The following is a 23011-nucleotide window of genomic DNA, read 5'->3' on the forward strand; positions in this document are numbered from 1 at the left end:
AGATAACTCTTACACGACAATTTTTTTGACCTGGTAGACGAAATTCGGCAGTCCGGAAAACTCGTAATCCGGACGGTTTAGACTGGGAACGAAGGTGTTCGGATTATCGAGGGTCCACTGTAATTAGTTACTTTATGTACTATATACACAGTCACACGGCTTGATTGTCACACGTGGTTTCAATTAATTCAAAAAAGTCTTGTTACATGTAGCCTAATTCCGAGAAGCTTTATAAGCTACGTCTATCATATCCCGGAATTTTCCGACATAGGAGATAAACTGCACCCTGCTGACCAGAGTTAGTTCCTATGAAAGCGTCCACGATAACTTGGGGTGTCATCCTATCATAAGAAAAAGTATGGAGAAAACTTCATTGGATACTTTGGGGTTGCATTGTATAACTGGGGGACTGTAGGACTGGAGGACCATTGTAGACCTGGAGGACCATTGTAGACCTGGAGGACCATTGTAGGCCTGGAGGATCATTGTAGTCCTGGAGGATCATTGTAGACCTGGAGGACCATTGTATAACTGGAGGATCATTGTAGACCTGGAGGACCATTTTAGGACTGGAGGACCATTGTTGGACTGGAGGACCATTGTAGGACTGGAGGACCATTGTAGGACTGGAGGACCATTGTAGGCCTGGAGGACCATTGTAGACCTGGAGGACCATTGTAGGACTGGAGGACCATTGTAGGACTGGAGGACCATTGTAGGCCTGGAGGACTATTGTAGGCCTGGAGGACCATTGTAGGCCTGGAGGACCATTGTATAACTGGAGGATCATTGTAGGACTGGAGGACCATTGTAGGACTGGAGGACCATTGTAGGCCTGGAGGACCATTGTATAACTGGAGGGTCATTGTAGACCTGGAGGACCATTGTAGGACTGGAGGACCATTGTAGGACTGGAGGACCATTGTAGGCCTGGAGGACCATTGTAGACCTGGAGGACCATTGTAGGCCTGGAGGACCATTGTATAACTGGAGGATCATTGTAGGACTGGAGGACCATTGTAGACCTGGAGGACCATTGTAGGACTGGAGGACCATTGTAGACCTGGAGGACCATTGTAGGACTGGAGGACCATTGTAGGCCTGGAGGACCATTGTAGGACTGGAGGACCATTGTAGGACTGGAGGACCATTGTAGGCCTGGAGGACCATTGTAGGCCTGGAGGACCATTGTAGGCCTGGAGGACCATTGTAGACCTGGAGGACCATTGTAGACCTGGAGGACCATTGTATAACTGGAGGACCATTGTAGGCCTGGAGGACCATTGTATAACTGGAGGATCATTGTAGACCTGGAGGACCATTGTATAACTGGAGGATCATTGTAGGACTGGAGGACCATTGTAGGACTGGAGGACCATTGTAGACCTGGAGGACCATTGTAGGACTGGAGGATCATTGTAGACCTGGAGGACCATTGTAGGACTGGAGGACCATTGTAGGACTGGAGGACCATTGTATAACTGGAGGACCATTGTAGGACTGGAGGATCATTGTAGGACTGGAAGACCATTGTAGGACTGGAGGACCATTGTAGGCCTGGAGGACCATTGTAGACCTGGAGGACCATTGTAGGCCTGGAGGACCATTGTAGGACTGGAGGACCATTGTAGACCTGGAGGACCATTGTATAACTGGAGGATCATTGTAGACCTGGAGGACCATTGTATAACTGGAGGATCATTGTAGACCTGGAGGACCATTGTAGGACTGGAGGACCATTGTAGATCTGGAGGACCATTGTAGGCCTGGAGGACCATTGTAGGCTTTGAGGACCATTGTAGGCCTGGAGGACCATTGTATAACTGGAGGATCATTGTAGACCTGGAGGACCTTTGTAAAACTGGAGGATCATTGTAGGCCTAGAGGGTCATTGTAGACCTGGAGGGTCATTGTAGGCCTGGAGGTCCATTGTAGGCCTGGAGGACCATTGTATAACTGGAGGATCATTGTAGACCTGGAGGACCATTGTATAACTGGAGGATCATTGTAGGCCTGGAGGACCATTGTAGGCCTGGAGGACCATTGTAGGCCTGGAGGTCCATTGTAGGCCTGGAGGACCATTGTATAACTGGAGGATCATTGTAGACCTGGAGGACCATTGTATAACTGGAGGATCATTGTAGGCCTGGAGGACCATTGTAGGACTGGAGGATCATTGTAGGTCTAGAGGGTCATTGTAGACCTGGAGGACCATTGTATAACTGGAGGACCATTGTATAACTGGAGGGTCATTGTAGACCTGGAGGACCATTGTAGACCTGGAGGACCATTGTAGACCTGGAGGACCATTGTAGACCTGGAGGACCATTGTAGGCCTGGATGACTATTGTAGGCCTAGAGGAACATTGTAGGCCTAGAGGGTCATTGTATGCCTAGAGGGTCATTGTAGGCCTAGAGGGTCATTGTAGGCCTGGATGACCATTGTAGGCCTAGAAGACCATTGTAGGCCTAGAGGAACATTGTAGGCCTAGAGGGTCATTGTAGGCCTAAAGGATCATCGTAGGCCTGAAAGACCATTGTAGGCCTTGAGGATCATTGTAGGCCTGGAGGATCATTGTAGACCTGGAGGATCATTGAAGACCTGTCTGGCGTCCCTCTGAGTGTTTTATTGAACCTTATCACAGAGCCATTTCCCATGGGATGGTATGAAGTTGTTTTAGTTTTCTTTAACTCACGTTGCTTTGCAAACATGTTTGAAAACTTCCCTTTCAAAGTTTCGACCCTAATCATTATGGAGGCTTTCTGAGAAACTGTAGTACACTATGCACTTCTCACTGACTGCATTAGCTGTAGTGTAGGCTTTTTAGTTTTACATGGTATGACAAGGGCACACCTAGTAAAGTGATCGGTGATTATTAAGATATTTTCTAACCCATCTGATGTTGTTGTTTTTTTTTATTTATGAATCCATTTTAGACATAAACCTGAAATGGTATGGAGAGTCCATACTGAATTAAGGGACTACAATGACAACCGCCTTTGTCCAAGAACATATAGCTCAAATGGTCAGAACGTCCGTCTAAATTTCGGAGGTTCCGGGTCAGAGTCCCGGCTAGTCGTTGTTACATTTAACGCCCAACAAAGATACGACGGAATGAGGTATAGAGGCCCGTGTGTGTGTTCTGTGTCGAAGACTGTGCAAACCGAGGAATGTAGTGTCCGTCTAGAGTTCGGAGGTTCCAGGTTCGAGTCTGGATCTTAAACTTTCCCTCTCCTTTTACAATATTTACATTACAACGGATTTTTGGTGAAGACTTTTTAGTTACATTAATGTACATTCCGTACTTTTGAAGGATTTTTTTCTCGATGATGATTGGATATTAAGAAACCTATATAACTTACAGGAGTTACACTCGTCAGAAATTAATATTTTACTTTCATCTTTAATGAACTATTGTCAGCGTAATTAATTTTATTCTGGTTCTTGTGAGTTTGACATTTTCTGAGTTGATACAACTTTGCCATACAGTGACAGGGGAGGTAACTGTTACAAACTTCATACAGTGAGAGGGGAGGTAACTGTTATAAACTTGACAGCCCATACAGGTCTCGCACAACTAATATGTTATTACCAATGACTCCATCCCCTCAATCGCTCATTTCAAGTTCAAATGTTGTGAAGTTTACATCAGATTAAAGTTTGAAGATTTTCCTACCTGAAAAATGATGTTGTTGTGTAGGTTTAATAGCATATAGGAGCACATCAGTCCTTGGAAGACAGTCCCCTGATATTTACAGTGGACAGGGGAATTCCCGCCTTTTAAACCCCTACAATCCTACATCTTTCTATTTATACCAGGAGTGTATATTTTTTATTTTCAAAATCTCAAGACCCTATTCTTTATTCTCGTATATAGAAAGAACCCATTGCGTGTATTATTTACTCAGGAAATAGCTACAAACCTAAGAAACACATTATCTTCAGGGACTTGGTTCAGGTGAAACACCAGCTGATTGGCTGCCTTAGTTGTGTGAGTGAGACCTACAGTGACAGGAGAGGTTACTGTTTTGAAAGACATACAGACATAACCTTGAAAACTGCAAACAAAATCACCTTATTTGTCGTATCTTAGATATATATGTGTGCGGAAATGGATCATCAGTAGTGAACCTGTAGACATGAGGTCTCTGGTATTAACGGCTGTGTGGTTCGGTTTGGCAGGTAAGTTACTGAAATGATATTTCTTACAATTATATCTTCCCTCCATCCATCACTAAGAGTCATGCACCGATAGGCAAACATCATCCAACAAAATTTTCTTAATTGGCAGACTATGTCAATTAGCAACTCTATACATATTGATAAACAGATTATTTCAGTTGATAGCTCTACATATTAGATTAGCAGATTGTTTTAATTGATAGCTCCATTTATTAATAGGCAGACTATGTCTCTTAGCAACTCAAGATATTGATTAGCACATTATTTGAATTAATAGCTTCACATAATAATTAGTCGATTATGTCAATTGACAGCTCCACATATGTATTAGCATATTATTTCAATTGATAGCTTCACATATCAATTAGCAGACTATGTCAATTGACAGCTCCACAAATTTATCAGCAGACTATGTCAATAGACAGCTCCAGATATTAATCAGCAGAATGTCGATTGACAGCTCCACATATTAGTTAGCAGACTATGTCAATTGACAGCTCCACAAATTAATCAGCAGAATGTCGATTGACAGCTCCACAGATTAATTAGCAGACTATGTCAATTGACAGATCCACATATTGATAAGCAGACTGTGACAATTGACTACTCCACATATTAATTAGCAGACTATGTCAATTAGCAACTCAAGATATTAATAAGGAGATTATTTCAATTACCAGCTCCAAATAATAATTAGCAGACTATGTCAATTGACATCTCCACATATTAATTAGCAGGCTATGTCAATTAGCAACTCAAGATATTTATTAGCAGACTCTGTCGATTGACAGCTCAACAAATTAATTACAATACTATGTCAATTGACAGCTCCACATATTAATTAGCAGATTATTTCAATCGATGGCTTCACATATCAATTAGCAGACTATGTCAAAGACAGCTCCGCAAATTAATCAGCAGAATGTCGATTGACAGCTCCACAGATTAATTAGCAGACTATGTCAATTGACATATCCACATATTGATAAGCAGACTGTGACAATTGACAACTCCACATATTAATTAGCAGACTATGTCAATTGACAGCTCCACAAATTTATCAGCAGACTATGTCAATTGATAGCTCCACAGATTAATTAGCAGACTATGTCAATTAACAGCTCCACATATTAATTAGCAGGCTATGTCAATTGGCAACTCCAGATAATTATTAGTAGATTATGTCAATAAGCAGCCTTGTGAATTGGCAGCTCCACATTAACATTAGCAGACTATGTCAATTGACTGCTCCACATATTAATTAGCAGACTATGTCAATTGGCAGTTCTACATATAAATTAGCAGAATCGCATTTTGATAGCAGCTTTATATCTTCAATATTACTTATGCACATATAGCAGACTTATTCTATTTCAATTAGCAGTTTTGCATATTGTGGCCCTTATTCAAACTTCTAGAAGAGAAGTTGTCAAATTGGTTGATTATCTCACACAAAAAAAATTGTTTAAGAGTCTCTATAATGTCTATGAAATTTTAACTTTTGATGACGTCACTTCAGGAAGTCGGATGTTGTGGGAGAGTCCACACAGTGTGGATACCGTGGATGAAAGGAACCACTTCCACGTCATCAAGCATGGGACATTCGGGGAACACGATTCGCTGACGCATGCGCACGACCCAACCGACACCCACCGTAACGTGATGAAAGTGAAGTACGCTAAGGGCTCTTACTCGAAGACTAACCATAGAGGGGTCCAGTTCTACTCACAGCCACCAGGGGTCAAAGGTCATTCTGAACTGACGCTCAGCTATGACGTGTACTTCGCTCAGAATTTTGATTGGGTACTCGGGGGAAAGTTACCCGGATTGTGGGGAGGCACACAGACCTGCTCTGGACATCGCAGCACCGAACACTGTTTCTCCACTCGCTACATGTGGAGGAGAGGAGGCGATGGGGAAGTATATGCTTATATTCCCCACGAGCAATACCCTAGCTACAGCTCATGGTGTTCCGATAGCCATATCATCTGTAACTCCAGATCCGGACAGTCCATCGGAAGGGGAGATTTTGTTTTCCAAAAGGAAAAGTATGTAAAAATCACTTAACTATGAACGGATAAAAAATATTCCTAACATGATATGTATTTGTGCCGTGATCTCAAAGTAATACACAAACCTATACCATGGTTTAAGGCTTTCACCAATATTGCTTCGGATTAGCCTCGATATATTACGTGTATTATTGTAAATAACAAATGCTGAAATGATGACAGGAACGAAAAGTATAGCAAGTAACAAAAGACCTGATACGTGTACTTATATATACATGTAGATGTGCATTAAAACATGGTAATGTAATTAATTAAATTACAATTACTTTACCAATGTAATTAATTAAATTACAATTACTTTTAGGTTTTGCTCAATTAAATTACAATTACATGAGTTTTACGAAGTAATTAATTAAATTACAATTACTTTGCCAAAGTAATTAATTAAATTACAATTACTTAACCAAAGTAATTAATTAAATTACAATTACTTTTAGGTTTTGCTCAATTAATTTACAATTACAGGAGTTTTACAAAGTAATTAACTAACTTAAAAATAACTTTACCAATGTAATTAATTTAATTAAAAATTACTTTTTGCATTTTATCATTATATGTCATAAATTGTACATTTTGTCCCGATAAAATATTCATCCATATACAATTTTCTTAACGGCTATTTCATTTTAATCTAATATATAATGCTTCAAAAAAATTCAAATACAAAATAACATTAAAATAAGTTTTATTAATATTTAATATTCTTACTACATTCATTAGTCAGTCAATTTTCATCATAATATTGTACATGCATAGAGCTACATTTATATGCATGCACAATTTCATTCACTGCGCAAATTATGTGTGGAGATAATATATATACGTATAGTCCAGCAATTTTTTATTTTCTTTTTTTATTTTGTAGTTGCAATTTAGGAACATAAGTGTTTTTTTTTAACTCGATGTTAGAGAGGTTTAATCTCCCAAAACTGAAAATCCAGGTAAAATATTTTTGGGAGAAACAGGATTTGTTTACACAGGGGTCTACTTATTAAGTAAACACAACAGGTCATTATCTCTCTCATTCATTTATTGCAAAATCCAGGTAAATACAGATAAATACAGGTAGATAGGTATTAGAACTACAAAAATGTCAATTTAATGTTATACCTTGAGATGTGAAATTATTTATTAAATTTCATTGCCATAATCATTTAAGCATTGAACGGCTTTCAGTTGGCATTCATAGTCAATATGAATGCCAACTGGACAGAGGCAAATTCCATGAAGCGCACTAGCGCTTCATGTTGAATTTGCCTCTGTCCAGTTGGCATTCATATTGACTATGAATGCCAACTGAAAGCCGTTCAATGCTTATATTTACCATCTGCGATTTTTTATTTGTCGTGCGATTTTTTTGGAAATTTTCAAATTCAAATTTCAGTTGGCAGTTCATAAGCTGGTGAACTCGCAACTGAATTGGTAGGGTTATATAGTGGCAGTGCCATACAATGGTAAATATACATATGTGAATATCAAACTTATTCAACACTATAAAAAGTTAAAAATAATGCATATATAATTATGTACTTTTTACCTATGATATGATACTTGTACCATGGATAACAAATATGCACTCTTATCTCCAAAATACAATATAATAAGCACCACATACATTCATACATACATTAAAAATTAGCACTATTCATATCATAAATAAACCAATAGTTTACTTTCTCTGTATAATATTTGTACTGTATAACAAACAGGGATTATATGTCCCTGATAACAAAAGATGAATTTATATTAAGGATGATACATTGTTAACAGAACAATACGTAACTTCATATATGTAGTATGTTTTATTTCACTCCATATGTAATAAGTATGTTGCTCGGTCGCCATAGTTGATGTAGTTGATGTCGCCATTGCGAAGAAGGGTTTTCAGTTGGGTCAAACGGTTGTTTAATTGTCGGTATCTGCGTCTCTTGGGCATTGGCAGTCATCTGCCAGCAAGCTGAAGTCGGGTGATGCAGTTTGTAGCCCGGATGTCGTTGAGTACACGGATGAAGATGTAAATGTTTGGGTGTGCGTGTGGGATCCTCTCGGTTACTGGTAGTGGCAAAGGCTAGCATGCGTTGGTTGTCTGTTTTGTCGTCAAAGAGGAGGAATTGGTCACCGTTATTAGTTCCAGTCCATTCATCTTCCAAAATGATGGCTGCCAATGATGTCGGTAGCTTTGGTCATAGTTTGCTTCTGGAGTGGTAAAGGGATGTCTTACAGGTTGCGTAGGTGGGAATCTGTTCAAGTAGTGGTCTGTCAGCTGCCCAGTCCTGTATCTGTTTGGATACTTCTTCGTCGTAGATGGCGGGTATGGGTTCGAGTTTCTTCCTACACCTCTTCTTGATGCTGTTCATTATCTTATGAACTTCCCCCTGGAAGTGGTTGGGTGGGTGGTTGTGTCGATGACCGAATTATACAGGAATATCGTTGGTAGTATTGATGGTTACAGGTCAGTCTTTATCACAGCATCTCCAGTAAAATACATGAAATGTATCTTAATTGGTACAGACAACATCTCTTCGGAAAATGAACATAGCCTAATTAGCGTCATCTCTCCTGAAGTTGATAATTTGTAATATGGGGGATACACATAAAAATAAGTCAGTTATATCAAATATGTTGAAATATAAATAACTTTAAATAATTTATCATCTTATTATCATCTTATTAAATTGCACATTTATTTTTAAATTCAAACCATCTGTGAATACAGTGTATATGGATAAATATAAAAGAAGTCAATTATAATCACTTCTACAAAATCATAAATTATATACATAAATTTTTATTTATTAATTTCTTATTAAATTGCACATTTTATTTTTAAATTCAACCCATCTGTGAATATATGGAAAGACAGTAATAGACACCTTAACTTGATGGAATGCGCGCTGAAAGGGATGAGCTTAAGTTAGTCATTGAGGATATTCGTTGTCGTTCCATGAAATATAATCTTATTTTTAACGGTTTACTCGGGGAATATCCTGGCGAGGACACAGAGCTCAAAGTTCGTGACTTTTTATTCCATGAGCTCGGTATTGATCATAACATTCAGTTTGCAAATGTACACCGTTTCGGTAAGTTCCACAAAGACAAGTGTAGGCCAATCGTCGCTAAATTTCTTTACCATAAGGACATTGCCCTTGTTAGAGACAATGCCTACAAGCTCAGAGGAACCCAATACGGTATAAATGAGCAGTTCCCACCTGAAGTGGAAGCTAGGAGGAAAAGGTTGTACCCTGTGCTGAAGGAGAAAAATCGCGAGGGTTACACAGTGAAGCTGGTTAGAGACAAGCTCTACATCAATGGTCAGCAGTATAACGCTGCGGAACTAAGCCCTAGTCAGCAAGTTGCTGGTTCCCAAGATAGTGAACAACGTCGATCGCCCACTGCATCACGCGGTTCACGTGCTGATAATCGGCGTTGGTCTTCCAATGAAACTGACCCGGAAGTTCCACGACGTTCGTATCGCGACGCGGTCGATACTACTCCCACCTCTCGCCGTCCCGACTACAAACGGAGGAGGAGAAACACCGCCACTCCAGTTTAGGGGTGTCAGAGAGATTGCTCTCCGAACAGACACTCTTGTGTAGATGGTGAGGTTAAGATTTTATCATGGAACGTGAACGGTGGTCTGGACAGTAAACTAAACCTCCCGGCTTTTAAAAACTATATACTCACCTATGACATTGTGTTTCTATCGGAGTGCTGGATCCCGAACGATTACGAATTGAACATTGATGAATTTAACACCACAGTCATCCCCAGAAAATTGACAAAGCACACTCAGGGTGGTGGTATTGTTCTGTTAGTTCGTAAAAACATCAGTAATTACATATCTGTTGGTAACCCAATCTTTGATACTATAGTACCGGTGTGTTTGCATAAACAACTTGTTGGTAAAGATATGGATATCATGCTTATTTTCGCATATGTACCACCTAATTCTTCACAATACTATGTATACTATAATTGTGATGTGTTTGCCGAATTAGAAATTTAATTTTGGATTTATTAGGTTCAAAACATGTTATGTTGTTGGGCGACTTTAACAGTCGAACAAGAAATCAAGATGATTTTATATGCTATGATTTCGTTCATAATGGAATCCGTAATAATTTTGAATCTATATTTGATTATGTAGTTGATATAAGTGATGAAGAGTTACCACCACGAAACAATCCTGATACAGGTATTAATGAATACGGAAACAGACTAATCAAGTTATGTAAGTCAACTGGTGTTAGAATTAGAAACGGTAGAGAAACTGATGGTTATTCATCTAACGATTTTACATTTTGTGGCCATAACGGTATGAGTGTTATTGACTATCTATTAATGCCTTCTACCTTATTTGCAATAGTGAAAAAATTTATTGTTTCAAATTTTACAGAATTTTCTGACCATGCCCCTTTGCATGTTCAACTATTTTCCAAACGTTTAAGTGAATCAGATAATACAGGCGAGTCTAATTCTAATACCAGATCTAAATATATATGGAATGACGATTTTAAAGATCAGTTTCTGGAATCTGTAAATGTCAATGTGGACAAACTCAAAAATAGTGTTTTGATAGCTGATGAATTGAATCAAGAAAATATTGATGCCAGTGTTGAACGATTTACCAATGAATTACAATGTATTATGGAACCCTTTTTTTATGAAAAAGACAGTGTCTGCTTCCTGTAAGAAGTATGTAGACAATAGGTCTGTGTATCCAAATGATCAAACAATTGAAGATAAGCCCTCGTTCAACGGCGAAATAAAATTATTGCGTAAACAATATTTATCTGCTCTACACACGTTCAATAAGAATAAGAATGCAGCAACGCACGCGGCTTTAGTTAACAAAAAAAGACGATATAAAATTTTTGAAAAAAGATTGAAAAAACAATACATGTTGTACGAAGGCGATATGTTAGAATACTTGCGAACACACAACCCAAAATATTTTTACAAAAAATTCAGCAAAAGCAAACGTAAAAACTCGCCGCAGATGCCGATAAATCAATTGTTTGATCACTTCCAGGCCATAGTTTGATCACTTCCAGGCCATAGCTAACAATGTTGATCGCACGGGTAATTCTCTCTCGATGATGATGTACTTTTAGTTGATTATCCTGTAATATATGAAGATTTAGATTCATTTATTACCAGAGAAGAAACTGCAACAGCTATCAATAACCTCAAACGTGGGAAGTCGCATGGTAACGACTGTCTGTTAAATGAAGGTTTTATTGACGGTAAGCAAATGTTTCTTCCCATGTTGCAAATTTTGTTCAATAATATTTTAAATTCTGGATGTTTTCCGTCTGAATGGTCAAAAGCTGTAGTGGTACCGGTACATAAGAAAGGTGATCGTTCAGATCCCAATAATTTTCCGTGGCATCAGTCTTATAAGTTGTCTGTGCAAATTGTTTACCTCTATTCTAAACAAGAGATTGATGAATATTTGTATAACTTACGATCTTTTAACGGATGCACAATTTGGTTTCTGACCAGGGGTTAGTACTATCGATGCTATATTTGCGTTGCAAACTATAATTACAAAAACGCTTTCAAAGAAAAAACGCCTTTATTGCTGTTTTGTTGATTTTCGTAAAGCATTCGACTATGTAGACAGAGTAAGCCTGTGGTATAAAATTTCTAAATTGGGTATACGGGGTAATTTCTTAAAAACAGTGAAATCTCTATATAATTCAGTAAAATCATGTGTCTTGCTAAACGGGAAATGCTCAGATTTCTTCTCAAATGAGGTCGGTTTATTTCAAGGGGAAATTTTATCACCATTACTTTTTTCCCCTGTTCATTAATGATTTTGAAAACTACTTTATTGAAAACGAGGCCCCAAGTTACGATTTCGGAGAACTGAGTCTCTTTCTCCTGTTGTATGCAGATGATCTTGTACTGATTTCCGAATCAGTCGAGGGATTGCAAAGCCTTTTAGATAATTTAAGGTCTTACTCAGATAAATGGAAAATGACAGTTAATACAGATAAAACAAAAATCGTAGTTTTTCGGAAGGGCGGTAAAGTCAAAGATAACGAAACATGGACATATAACGGTATAAATATCTCAGTGGTAGACCAGTTCTGTTATTTAGGATTTCTTCTTAAGTTTAATAATAAATTTAACTTTATGTCTAAGCATTTAGCCGAACAAGGTCGTAAAGCTCTTTTTGCCCTACGTTCAAAGTGTAATAATTTGAACTTAAATGTAAAAACTATGTTGCATTTGTTTGATACTTATATTAGCAGTATTCTTTGCTATACCTGTGAAGTATGGAGTACTCATAACGCTTTGGAAGTTGAAAAGGTACATTTAGAATTTTGTAAAAACTTACTGGGCGTTAAAAAATCTACCTGTAACGCTATGATTTATATCGAACTTGGGCGACTCCCACTGAAGAATATGCAACTTAATAGAATGTTAAAATTTTGGTTTAAATTGTTGAATTCTGATAATTGTATTCTAAGAGAGGCTTACAACTTGCTCTACATGGAAATTGAGAAAGAGAATCCGAAACAGAATTGGCTCTTGCATGTGAAGCACAAATTATTTGAACTTGGATTTGGATATATATGGTTACGTCAGTTACCTTCTGATATTGTTTATATGCCTATTATAAAAGAAAGAATTAATGACCAGGCCTCTCAGACATTGTTTAACTCATTACATATGTCGAGTAAATGTGATCTATACAAACATATGGTTAATAAAGTAACACTGCAATTCTACCTCACCAAATCATTACCAAGTCAATTGAGAAAAATGATAACAAAATTGAGACTTTCAGCACACAATCTAGCTATAGAATCAGGAAGGTATAAGAATATTCCCAGGTGTCATAGGTATTGCATTAACTGTAATTCTTTAGAAGTTGAGGATGAATTTCATTTTTTACTCGTATGTCAAAAATATTCAACTCTTAGAGGAAAATATATAAAGAAATATTTTTGGAAAAAACCTTCAGTCTTCAAAGTAATAGAATTACTGAACACAAATAGAATTGAATTTGCTAGGAAGATTTATCAAAGAAGCTTTTAGTTGCAGAATTGTGTAAATATACTCGGTTTGTGTAGGTGTTGAGTTTTGATGTAACACGTTATAGCATAATAGTGTACTAATAATTGTTGAACCTCCCGGTGTCCGTCTGTCGTGTTTACCAAATGGTATTATCTGATACTTTTTTTTTCCATGTCTCTCTGACTGACTGTTATAAAAGTTCTCCTAGAATCCTTATTCTGTAACAGTGTATTATAATTAGTATCAATTCTGTGATTGGGCGCAGCCCTTGTAAGATTAAGTGGAATACAATGTATTTTTTGCTGATGTTGCCAGTAGACAATATGGTTGATTAATATTCCTCATAATATAGTACATATGTTGGTTAATCGGTTTCCGTATTTAATTATAATAAGTCAATTACGTTTTGTAATTTTATTATAATACATGCTGTATTCATATATATATATATACATCTAGATATAATAATAAAAAAAACCTCGACGACTGACTTCCAAGCGCTTTCGCAGCTCTTGCTGCTCATCAGGAAAGTGTTTATTTTGAGAAGACAACTTAATGACGTCATAAATAATGTGACGTCACAATGGTATACATGTACAACGTTTCAAAACAAGCTAAAATTGTGGCGCCATTTTACACATTTATAACAATTTTTCTATGGCCTGTTGAGGCTTGGTTTTAATATTTTTATAATTTGGTCCTCTTTCTTTTCTAATAAAACCGTGTCAGTCGAATGTAATTGGTATAAAGGTATCACATTAAAATGATCAGCGGCACAATCATGAATATGCTTATTAACATGTAAATTTCGCAACGAGTCGGTCTTAGTTTGTTGCCTATGTACAGTCATTCTTGTTCTAAGTTCATTACTAGTTTGACCAATATAAAAATCACCACAATTGGAACAGATAACGGCATATATAACACATTTTGATTTACAATTCATATTAGCTTTTACTGTAAAATTTAAGCCATTTTTGAAATTATACGTATCACATTCAATAATAATAGGGCAAGTAGCACATCGAGGTGTCTTACATTTTGATACCCCGGGACTTAAACCAGAATTATCAAACCTAGAACGTGTTAACATTTGCTTCAAATTTGTAGGTTGCCGTCTACTATGTAAAATAGTGTGGTTATCAAAAATCTTTTTCATACGGCTGCTACTTTGCTTTAACTCCTCACATTTGTTTTTTATCAATGAATACACATTGAAATTCCGTGGATTAACAGTTGAAACAAAAGGAATCAATCTTGTGTTACATTTTTCTGTGCGTACACGGGATGTAAACGGTCCCTTTTCAATAGCCTTTCTTATACCATGTTCTATCACCTCAACTGGATAGCATTGAGCTTTAAGATATTGTTTCAACTGACTAAGTCTAATATCTTGTACCTGTTTCTCGCTGACAATTGTTATAATCCTTGAGGCAAGATTAAAAGGAATATTCACCTTGGTATGTTTACTATGATTTGAATTAAAATTAAGATAATTATGTGCATCAGTAGCTTTGCAATACAAATCAGTAGAATTTTTTCCATAAGTATCTATCTGAATTAAAACATCTAAAAATGGTAACGAAGTATCGCTACACTCCATGGTATAACGAATTGATGGGTGAAGAGTATTCAACATTTGACGAAATTCATCTACGTCCTTACCAGGAGGCCATATTATAAAACAATCATCAAGAAACCTTAAAAAGTTATTCTTGACATATTCAGTAAAAGTTTCTCCAAAAGTAGTTTCAATTTTAGAATAAAGAGTTTCCTCTAGATATCCTAAAACTAAAGTAGCATATGTAGGGGCAACTTAATACCCATAGCAGTACCTTTGATCTGCTGGAAAAATCCTTTGTCAAAGTAAAAGGCATTACGTTTCAAAACAATCTCCAAAGCTTTAAGTATGAAATCATTACTAAAGCGGGAATCAATCTCTTCCCTTTTCTTATTTAGCCAATATTTAACAGCCTCTATACCAAGTTCATGTGGAATATTAGTGTATAGACTTACCACATCAAAAGAAACCAGTTTACATCTATGCTGAACCTGCCTAGGTAAACGACTAAGAAAATCAAAATCGTCTTTTATATAGCTATTTACACATTTACATAATGGTTTCAGTACCAAGTCCAAAAAATGACTCAAGCGTTGGGTTGCACTATTAGGTCCACCAACTATAGGTCTAAATTTCATATCTGTAGGATTTTCCACCTCGATATAAGTACTATTCTGCTCTTCTATAGCTTTACCTATAATTGAACTTTGGGGAGACCATAGAAAAAACTAGTTTTATGCATAAAATTAACAAGATAATCTTTTTTCTTTTTCGTGTAAACATGCGTCATACTTTTGTATAAGACTATTGATAATTTTACGAGTTTCAGTATCAAAATCGTCGCTGGTTGTTGTGTAAAAATTAACATCATTCAAAATTAATTTTCGGATTGTTGTTTTCCAAAGGAAATCTCTTTAGAGTATCAATAGTATCTTCTAAATATTTATCTGAACTTTTTGGTGGCTTATATTTTGATTTGTTATAAATCAAATTATCGTTCTCAATGATACAACTTTCTCCTTCTTCATTGCAAAATTTTTCACAAAGTCTAAGATTTCTACAGAATTTAAAAATATCTGTAGTAAGTTCCTCATTATTGCATTTAGATGGAGTTGGACAAAATTTCAGACCTTTAGATAATACATCAATTTCATCTATAGATAATTTTCTTTTAGATAAATTGATAACTTTAGGAAGAACTTTTTCTATCTTACTTGTAGCATCGTCTGTCTTTTTTCGCCTTTCTTTGGCTTCAATCCTCCTCCTTTGTTTGGAATTTGAGAGTGTCCTAAAAAATGATTAGATCTATTTATACTTTGTCCAATGAAAGTAGTTCTTGGTTCTTTACGACATGGAGTTTCCGGGACTTTGTCTTTTTGAGTTTATAGTTATACATCTATATATACATGTATATTAATTTATGTACTGATGGGTCATAGACCTTAAGTCAATAAATGAATTGAATTGAATTAATTTACCTGTACAGGTAACTTAACTGTTAAAACAACACTCCTCCGATATTGTTTACATAAGTATTTGGGAGAACCGGGATATTTCAATTTTGGGAGAAACAGGATGACACAGTTAGAGAGGCAATGCTTACACACTTAACAGCCTACTAGAAGCCATGCATGCTAACTCTACCTAGACATTCAATTCACCTACTGGTGACATGAACAGATTTGTTGATTTGATGTCTTCTCGCTTAGCCAACATTCTGAATTTTGAGGTATACAGGTAAGGTATTTTGTTGGCCAAGTGATACTAGGTGTGAAAGTACGTAGAACAATAGGAGATAATTACAGGTAAGGCTATAGACTGCTTCATAAAACTTCTAACATTTATGAGAATGTCATCATGATATATTAAGATATTCAGTAATACATGTATTTTTTAATTCACATAGAACATATTTTCAGTAATAACACATAATTAACCAGATTTTCAATATACAGTGTACATATATAAGCCCTTTTGAACATAGCCACTATTTTTCAATTATTTTAATCATAAATATATATATATATTGGACACATAAAGTAACTAGATTTTGAACATAGCCACTATTTTTTTTATTTATTTATTTTTCAATTTAAATATATATACCTGGTATATTGGACACATAAAGTAACTGGATTTTGATCATAGCCACTATTTTCTTACATAGTTAATGTAACTAGTTCTTTCACTGTTAATGCAGTAAATTAGATGCAGCATCAGCATAAGTAAGCACATCATTTTGTCCATTTCTGTACTGGTCCTTCAGATGTCTTAACTGAGAGTCAATGTACATGTGGCGGTATTTCCTCTTCTTTGGTCTTTGTTTACGTCCTGCCGAAAGCTGGATCATCTTCGCTTCATCGGTACCTTGAATCTTCTTCAGCAGTTGAACAGCAACAAAGATGTTTGTGTGTGCATGCTGACAGAGCTTGTTGACCTTGTTGTGTCATGCCTCGACATTTTTTGTTGTTCGTGGGCCGTCATTGTCGTAGTGGTTCCACAAAGCTATGTGCTGTCCCTCAACCCAAGTTTCCGTAACATAGTCCTGAAATCGGGTAGTTTAAACATTGAAAGTAATTAATACTAACAATATCTAATTATATCTATCAATTCTATAAACAAGCTACAATGTATAAAAGCAATATGATGATTAATAAACAACTAATTGGAGATTATGTGTGTTGTGATTAATGGTATACACGGATTAAATTTTATTTGGTTCCTTTTCTGATCATGAATCCGTCATTTTGTCAAAAGAAAAAAAAAAGATTAATATCACTGTTCAACATCTCTTACTGAAAGAACAATTTACATATGTGGATTTGATCAAATTGGATTTAAGTATCCACTGCAAACATGTAAGATTTATTATAATAAATTGATCACATCAATTTATTTAAATCTTTTATTTCTTTAAGTCGCATTATCATTTTCATATGTTTTCTATCATGGAAAATGAGAACAGACTATAGCTGAAACTCACTCAGGTGTAACAGTTGACATGTTGGCCAGGTAATACAGGTAAATTTCAGAATGTTGGCTAAGTGAGAATGAACCGTTGTTTTATGTCCAGGTTTGTTAACCTGAGGCCGGAGTATGGGGTCAGCCTGGTGGTCACTTTTTAATTGAATTTTAATTCGGACAGGGTTATACTAGGGGTATGAATGCATGGTGAGTAATTAGTATAACTCTCACATATAGTGTATATATATTTAATTTACACTTTTAACAGATACACCTATATTATACATAAAGTACAACATAAAGTACACGTATTTGTAAATATTTTATGTAATGTTTATCAAAATTATCATCATTAATATGTACAAAATTAAACATCACTTTTGATACAGGCAAAATAGAATGAGTGTAGAATAAATATACATGTACCATCTATTAGAAACAATAAAAAATAAAGGTAATTACATCTTATCATATGGTAAAGTAATTTAAAGAATTTGGATTTCAATTACAATTACACAATTATTTTTTATGTAATTAATTAAATTACAATTACATGTGATTGAATTTTCCTTCAATTACAAATTACACCAATTGCATTGGGATTATGTAATTAATTGCAATTAATTACAAATTACAAATTACAATTACCCCATCCCTGATCAGTGGGGTTAAAACTAATGACATATATATATAACAATATTTAATTTATTAATTCTTCACAGTGTACACTTATATATATATACTCTTCTTTCTATCTAGATGGCAGAAATTAACACAGTACGTAAAGTTGAACGACGTTGGCAGCCATAACGGTGTGTTGAAATTCTGGGTCAATAAAACGCTTGTTTACAACACCTCCTCCCTGGTGTTCCGCAAACGCAGTTCCATCCAAATCGACGGAATGTTTTTCTCGACGTTTTTCGGAGGTGGTAACTCGAACTGGGCGTCGACTGCCGACACGTACACACTGTTCCGGGATTTCCGGATTTATGACACTCACATGGATCCTGTCGGAATCACCTTCGGATAAACTCTTAACTACATTGTTTACTGACGTCAACCCAATCACTGAAAAGGATACTATTATTTGGAGATGGAAATCTCGTACAGAAAACCGTGAACTGTTCACCTGTGTTCAGACATTTATCACAGCTACAAAACGTTTTTGATTGAATACCTGTTACAGATCTTAAAATTTCAAAACGCGCATGCATAATACCAGTTATCAATCTGATTTGCCTTTCTCTGTAGCTTTTCCAAATATGTCTACCGGATATACTGTGCAAAGGGGGATAACTCCAAGATTATGGGAGGTAACTTGGTACACTGCACAAAAAAAAATGAAAAGAAATACTGCATGTAGTCGTATAATTCATGTGCATAGTACAAATTAGCCCCACAATTTATAAGCCGGTCTTCATATGATCAATTAAATTATATTTTAGAAATAATTTTTATTATATTTAGTTAGTGAAAATGATTGATAATATATACCAGTTGTTTAAAGAAACTGAAGTATTTAGGTGTGAATTACCATTTGTGTTCTGTTTTTTTAACGGATGAAATTTGTAAAGGACCTGTTGCAGCTATAGAGTGATTTTGGCCCACAGAGCTTTTTCAATAAATATAATCAAATTTCTGTATTTGTTCAACCTCTTATATCTGGCAAGTACCTCGCACACTTACCCATTTTCACATCCCTTTCTCCCTCAAATACACCAGTACAGTCAGGGTACCTGTAAAGTGCGAAACGAAATCAAACGCAACGAAACGAAATTAAACGAAACGAAAAATGAAACATTGGAAAATGGGAGAAATGTAAAAACAACACTCATGAAAGAATATAAGACTCTTTCATATGTGTATATGTAGGATAGAAATATTCAACCCGAGGGGTCACAAAATGTGGTTTTACATTTTGTGATCCCGAGGGTGGAATATCCCTATCCTACATACACACATAATGAAAGAGTCTTTTTCTCTCATATGACTACCAAATTTCTGGCGAAAGTGTCCCTCAGCCATCCATTTTCTTCAATTTTTCATTTTATTTTTATTTGACGTTTTTACTAAAAATACTTATGATATTCTGAAAGATCATACCCGATTTTGGCAAACTAAGTTTGCACAAAAAATTTCATTCCTTTTGTGGTTAAGTGATGAACGAATGAACAATTCGCCGATAAAAATTGTCGTAACTTGACCAACTTTTGACGTGGCCGTGATCAAATTGTCAACATCCGAGAAAAAGATTCTATCAACAATACATTTTACTTTGAAAAATCCAACGCTGAAATGAGTTTTCCAATTTTACATATGATTTGATTTGCATCTCGACATATTTGATTATTTCATGGATTACACTGTACACATTTTTTATAAAATACTACGTCACTGCATGACGTCACGACTGTCATTGGAATTCCATTCATAGTTCAAGGCTATTGAGAACACAGGCGCTTGCATAGAAAATGAGAATTAAAAAAATATATATCAGTGGTACGTGTACTGTGTAATACGGAAGTGAACTTTACAGAGTACACATACCACATATAAAAAAAAAGAAAAAAAAATGATTTTTTTTTCTATGCAAGCGCCTGTGATTGAGAGTGATGTCGATCTCGATCGCCATGGCACGGCGATGTTTCGTGGGTGGTAATTTTAAATTCACGGTGATTTCGGCAACTTCATGTGTGAGCCAGCGAACAGTGACTCGAAACGAGTATTCGATCTTTTCTTTGTCATAGGATTATAAGTGTTTAAACCGGTTTTCTTGATGGAATCACGAAGGTAGGTCCGTCGATAACGATGCTCATATTGAAAAGCTAGGATGACAGTTAGTTTTCCTGGTTACTCTACACAAATATAGACTCTGTGTTACAATTAAAATGAATATTTCTTTATATGAACATCGAGAGAAACACCATTTTTACCGAATGTTCGTTCATTTAAGAGCCAATTCCCAATTTCCAAATACACAGGTTACTGAGTAGGCCTAGAGTGAACAAATTCCAGGCCCCTGTGTTGACGCAAACGGAACCAATGCGGTTGTGATGTTTGACATTTTCTTTTTTATTTATTCAACTACTTATCATTGCCAGGTGATTGTGTGTGTGTGCATGTGTTTAATGGCAAATGACAAACCTGTAGGGTAGGCCAGTCTGTACTGTACTGTAACTGTTACTACAGGCCTGTAATGACAGTAGGCCTAGTCTACAGTAACGAAGTTATATTTTCGCTCAGATGAAATGTCTAATCGTTTAACCGTATAACACTATTGGTTTATTGCTGATATGATATATATTTATCTCAGAATGCGTGTATTTTTTATAGTTAAATCCAAATTAACGTTTCAAAACCGACACCGACGATATAATAAATCTAAGGACTGTCAGATGTAAACACAAGCACACGACGTTGTAAGAGTTGCCCCCCTTGAACGCAGATTACTCCGCGCGCGTGAAATGCTATGTAAGATAGATTTATCTTACATAGCTATCTTACATGGGCAAACTCTATCCAACATGGCGAGATATGAGAGAATAAATAAATCTCAATATCCCTTCAGTTATTTAATATATAATAATTCTATTAAGATAATATGGTTAGTCCACGATTTATAGTCACGCAGATCGCGTAGTGTATTGGTGCACGCTCGATCTAAATTCAGGTGACAGAAATGATTGCAAGCAACTAATTTTATGGTAGGAAAGCCTGGTGTGTATCTGGTCGTGAAAAGTGAGAGTTTCGGGGAAATTGCTGTAGGCCTACTTGAAAGGCGCGATTCTTATAAAAACGCTGGCTATACGTGCCGTTTCCGTATTGTTGGTCTGTAGTGTGGACAGAATGGAAGCATAAGAGGACGACTCCATTTCTGTTACTTTGATGAACTGTGAATAATTCTGGATAATTTTAGACAATATTTAAGTACTGGAATAGTTAAGTAGATTTCCTATGGTTGAAAAAGTAATATAATGTCAGCTTTGCTCGGAGATTTTCGTAAGATTAACTTGTTCTTTTCATCTAAACACTAGGGTGTTTTTTTGTTTGTTTTTCGTTTAACGTCCTATTAACAGCCAGGGTCATTTAAGGACGTGCCAGGTTTTGGAGGTGGAGGAAAGCCGGAGTACCAAGAGAAAAACCACCGGCCTACGGTCAGTACCTGGCAACTGCCCCACGTAGGTTTCGAACTCGCAACCCAGAGAAAGTATGGGCGAAAATTCCGGACAGCGGTCAGGACGCTAGTGATAAAGTGTCGGGACACCTTAACCACTCGGCCACCGCGGCCCCCTAAAACTCTAGTTCAGGCATGCATTAGATAACGTAACTTAACGTGCTTAAAATAACGCTTATCTTGGTTATCAGTGGTTATTAATTAGCTATTAATTAATTAGCAGGTTGGTAAGAGATATAGTTATGATTATACGGTTATTGGTAAAAAGATTTTTTACCAGTATAAGAAATTGTACTAGTATTTGTGATTATTTTTTGGTATAATTAAATGTTTAATATACACAAATTTTGTACACCCAATACACTACGTCGACTAAGCATATATTCCGAATAGAGTTATTATATATTTAAAGAACTAAGTGAATATTGCGATAAATTTATTCTTTTTTTGGTTGTTGTTTTTACCCAGATAAGAATGAGACACTTTGGCCTGTATACAGTTTAATATTTTTTTCTCCATTTTTTTCAACTTTTCCTTTTTCTTTTCTCTTGATTTCGTTTCGTTTGATTTCGTTTCGTTTCGCACTTTACAGGTACCCGTAAAATCAAAACTATTCAGCTAAATTGAAGTGATTTGTGCCATTTTCATCTTTTCGCCTCGAAAAAAAAATTCGATTTTTGCCTAGGCAAAAATATTTAATTATGACATACTTCCCGCGCCATATTATAAAGCAAATAAAAAGTAGCTGTCGTGTAAACATGAAATCAAAGGACGGACTTATATATCAATTAGCAATAACTATAGAAGATCTTCTGTTAAGCATACTTGCTTCTTGACTACCCGTTTAATTATCTATAAATTCCATATTAAGGTCCGTGATCGAATGGCAACTAGGCCTATCAAAACTGGACATGAAGGCTTGCTGATCGTATGAATTAAGATGAACCGACTGTCCAGTGTCCATAATATTAAAATCACAAAATGGTTATGCATACGACTGTACACTCTGGTCGGTGCAAATGAAAAAC

At 36.1% G+C, this 23011-nt stretch overlaps 2 protein-coding genes across 2 annotated transcripts; one reads left to right on the plus strand and one right to left on the minus strand.

The window, feature by feature from the left end:
- Positions 1-862: 862 nt before the first annotated feature.
- On the minus strand, positions 863-1645 carry LOC117316956 (heat shock protein DDB_G0288861-like). The gene has a single exon (XM_033871734.1). The coding sequence runs from the start codon at positions 1643-1645 to the stop codon at positions 863-865; it is 783 nt and encodes a 260-aa protein (XP_033727625.1).
- Positions 1646-4111: 2466 nt separating this feature from the next.
- Positions 4112-19448, plus strand: LOC117316418. The gene is made up of 3 exons (XM_033870982.1): positions 4112-4183; positions 5703-6231; positions 18569-19448. The coding sequence occupies exons 1-3, from the start codon at positions 4141-4143 to the stop codon at positions 18837-18839; spliced, it is 843 nt and encodes a 280-aa protein (XP_033726873.1). The 5' UTR covers positions 4112-4140; the 3' UTR covers positions 18840-19448.
- The last annotated feature ends 3563 nt before the right edge of the window (positions 19449-23011 follow it).

This window comes from Pecten maximus, chromosome 18, assembly GCF_902652985.1.
Source record: "Pecten maximus chromosome 18, xPecMax1.1, whole genome shotgun sequence".
Lineage (NCBI taxonomy): Eukaryota > Metazoa > Mollusca > Bivalvia > Pectinida > Pectinidae > Pecten > Pecten maximus.

Bases quoted from the DNA above. Each gene is read 5' to 3' on its own strand.
- LOC117316956 (XM_033871734.1), bottom strand. From the start codon at position 1,645: ATGGTCCTCCAGGTCTACAATGGTCCTCCAGTCCTACAATGGTCCTCC.
- LOC117316418 (XM_033870982.1), top strand. From the start codon at position 4,141: ATGAGGTCTCTGGTATTAACGGCTGTGTGGTTCGGTTTGGCAG. The intron at 4,184-5,702 runs GTAAGTTACTGA...ACGTCACTTCAG, and splicing joins TGTGTGGTTCGGTTTGGCAG to GAAGTCGGATGTTGTGGGAG. The intron at 6,232-18,568 runs GTATGTAAAAAT...CTTTCTATCTAG, and splicing joins TTTGTTTTCCAAAAGGAAAA to ATGGCAGAAATTAACACAGT.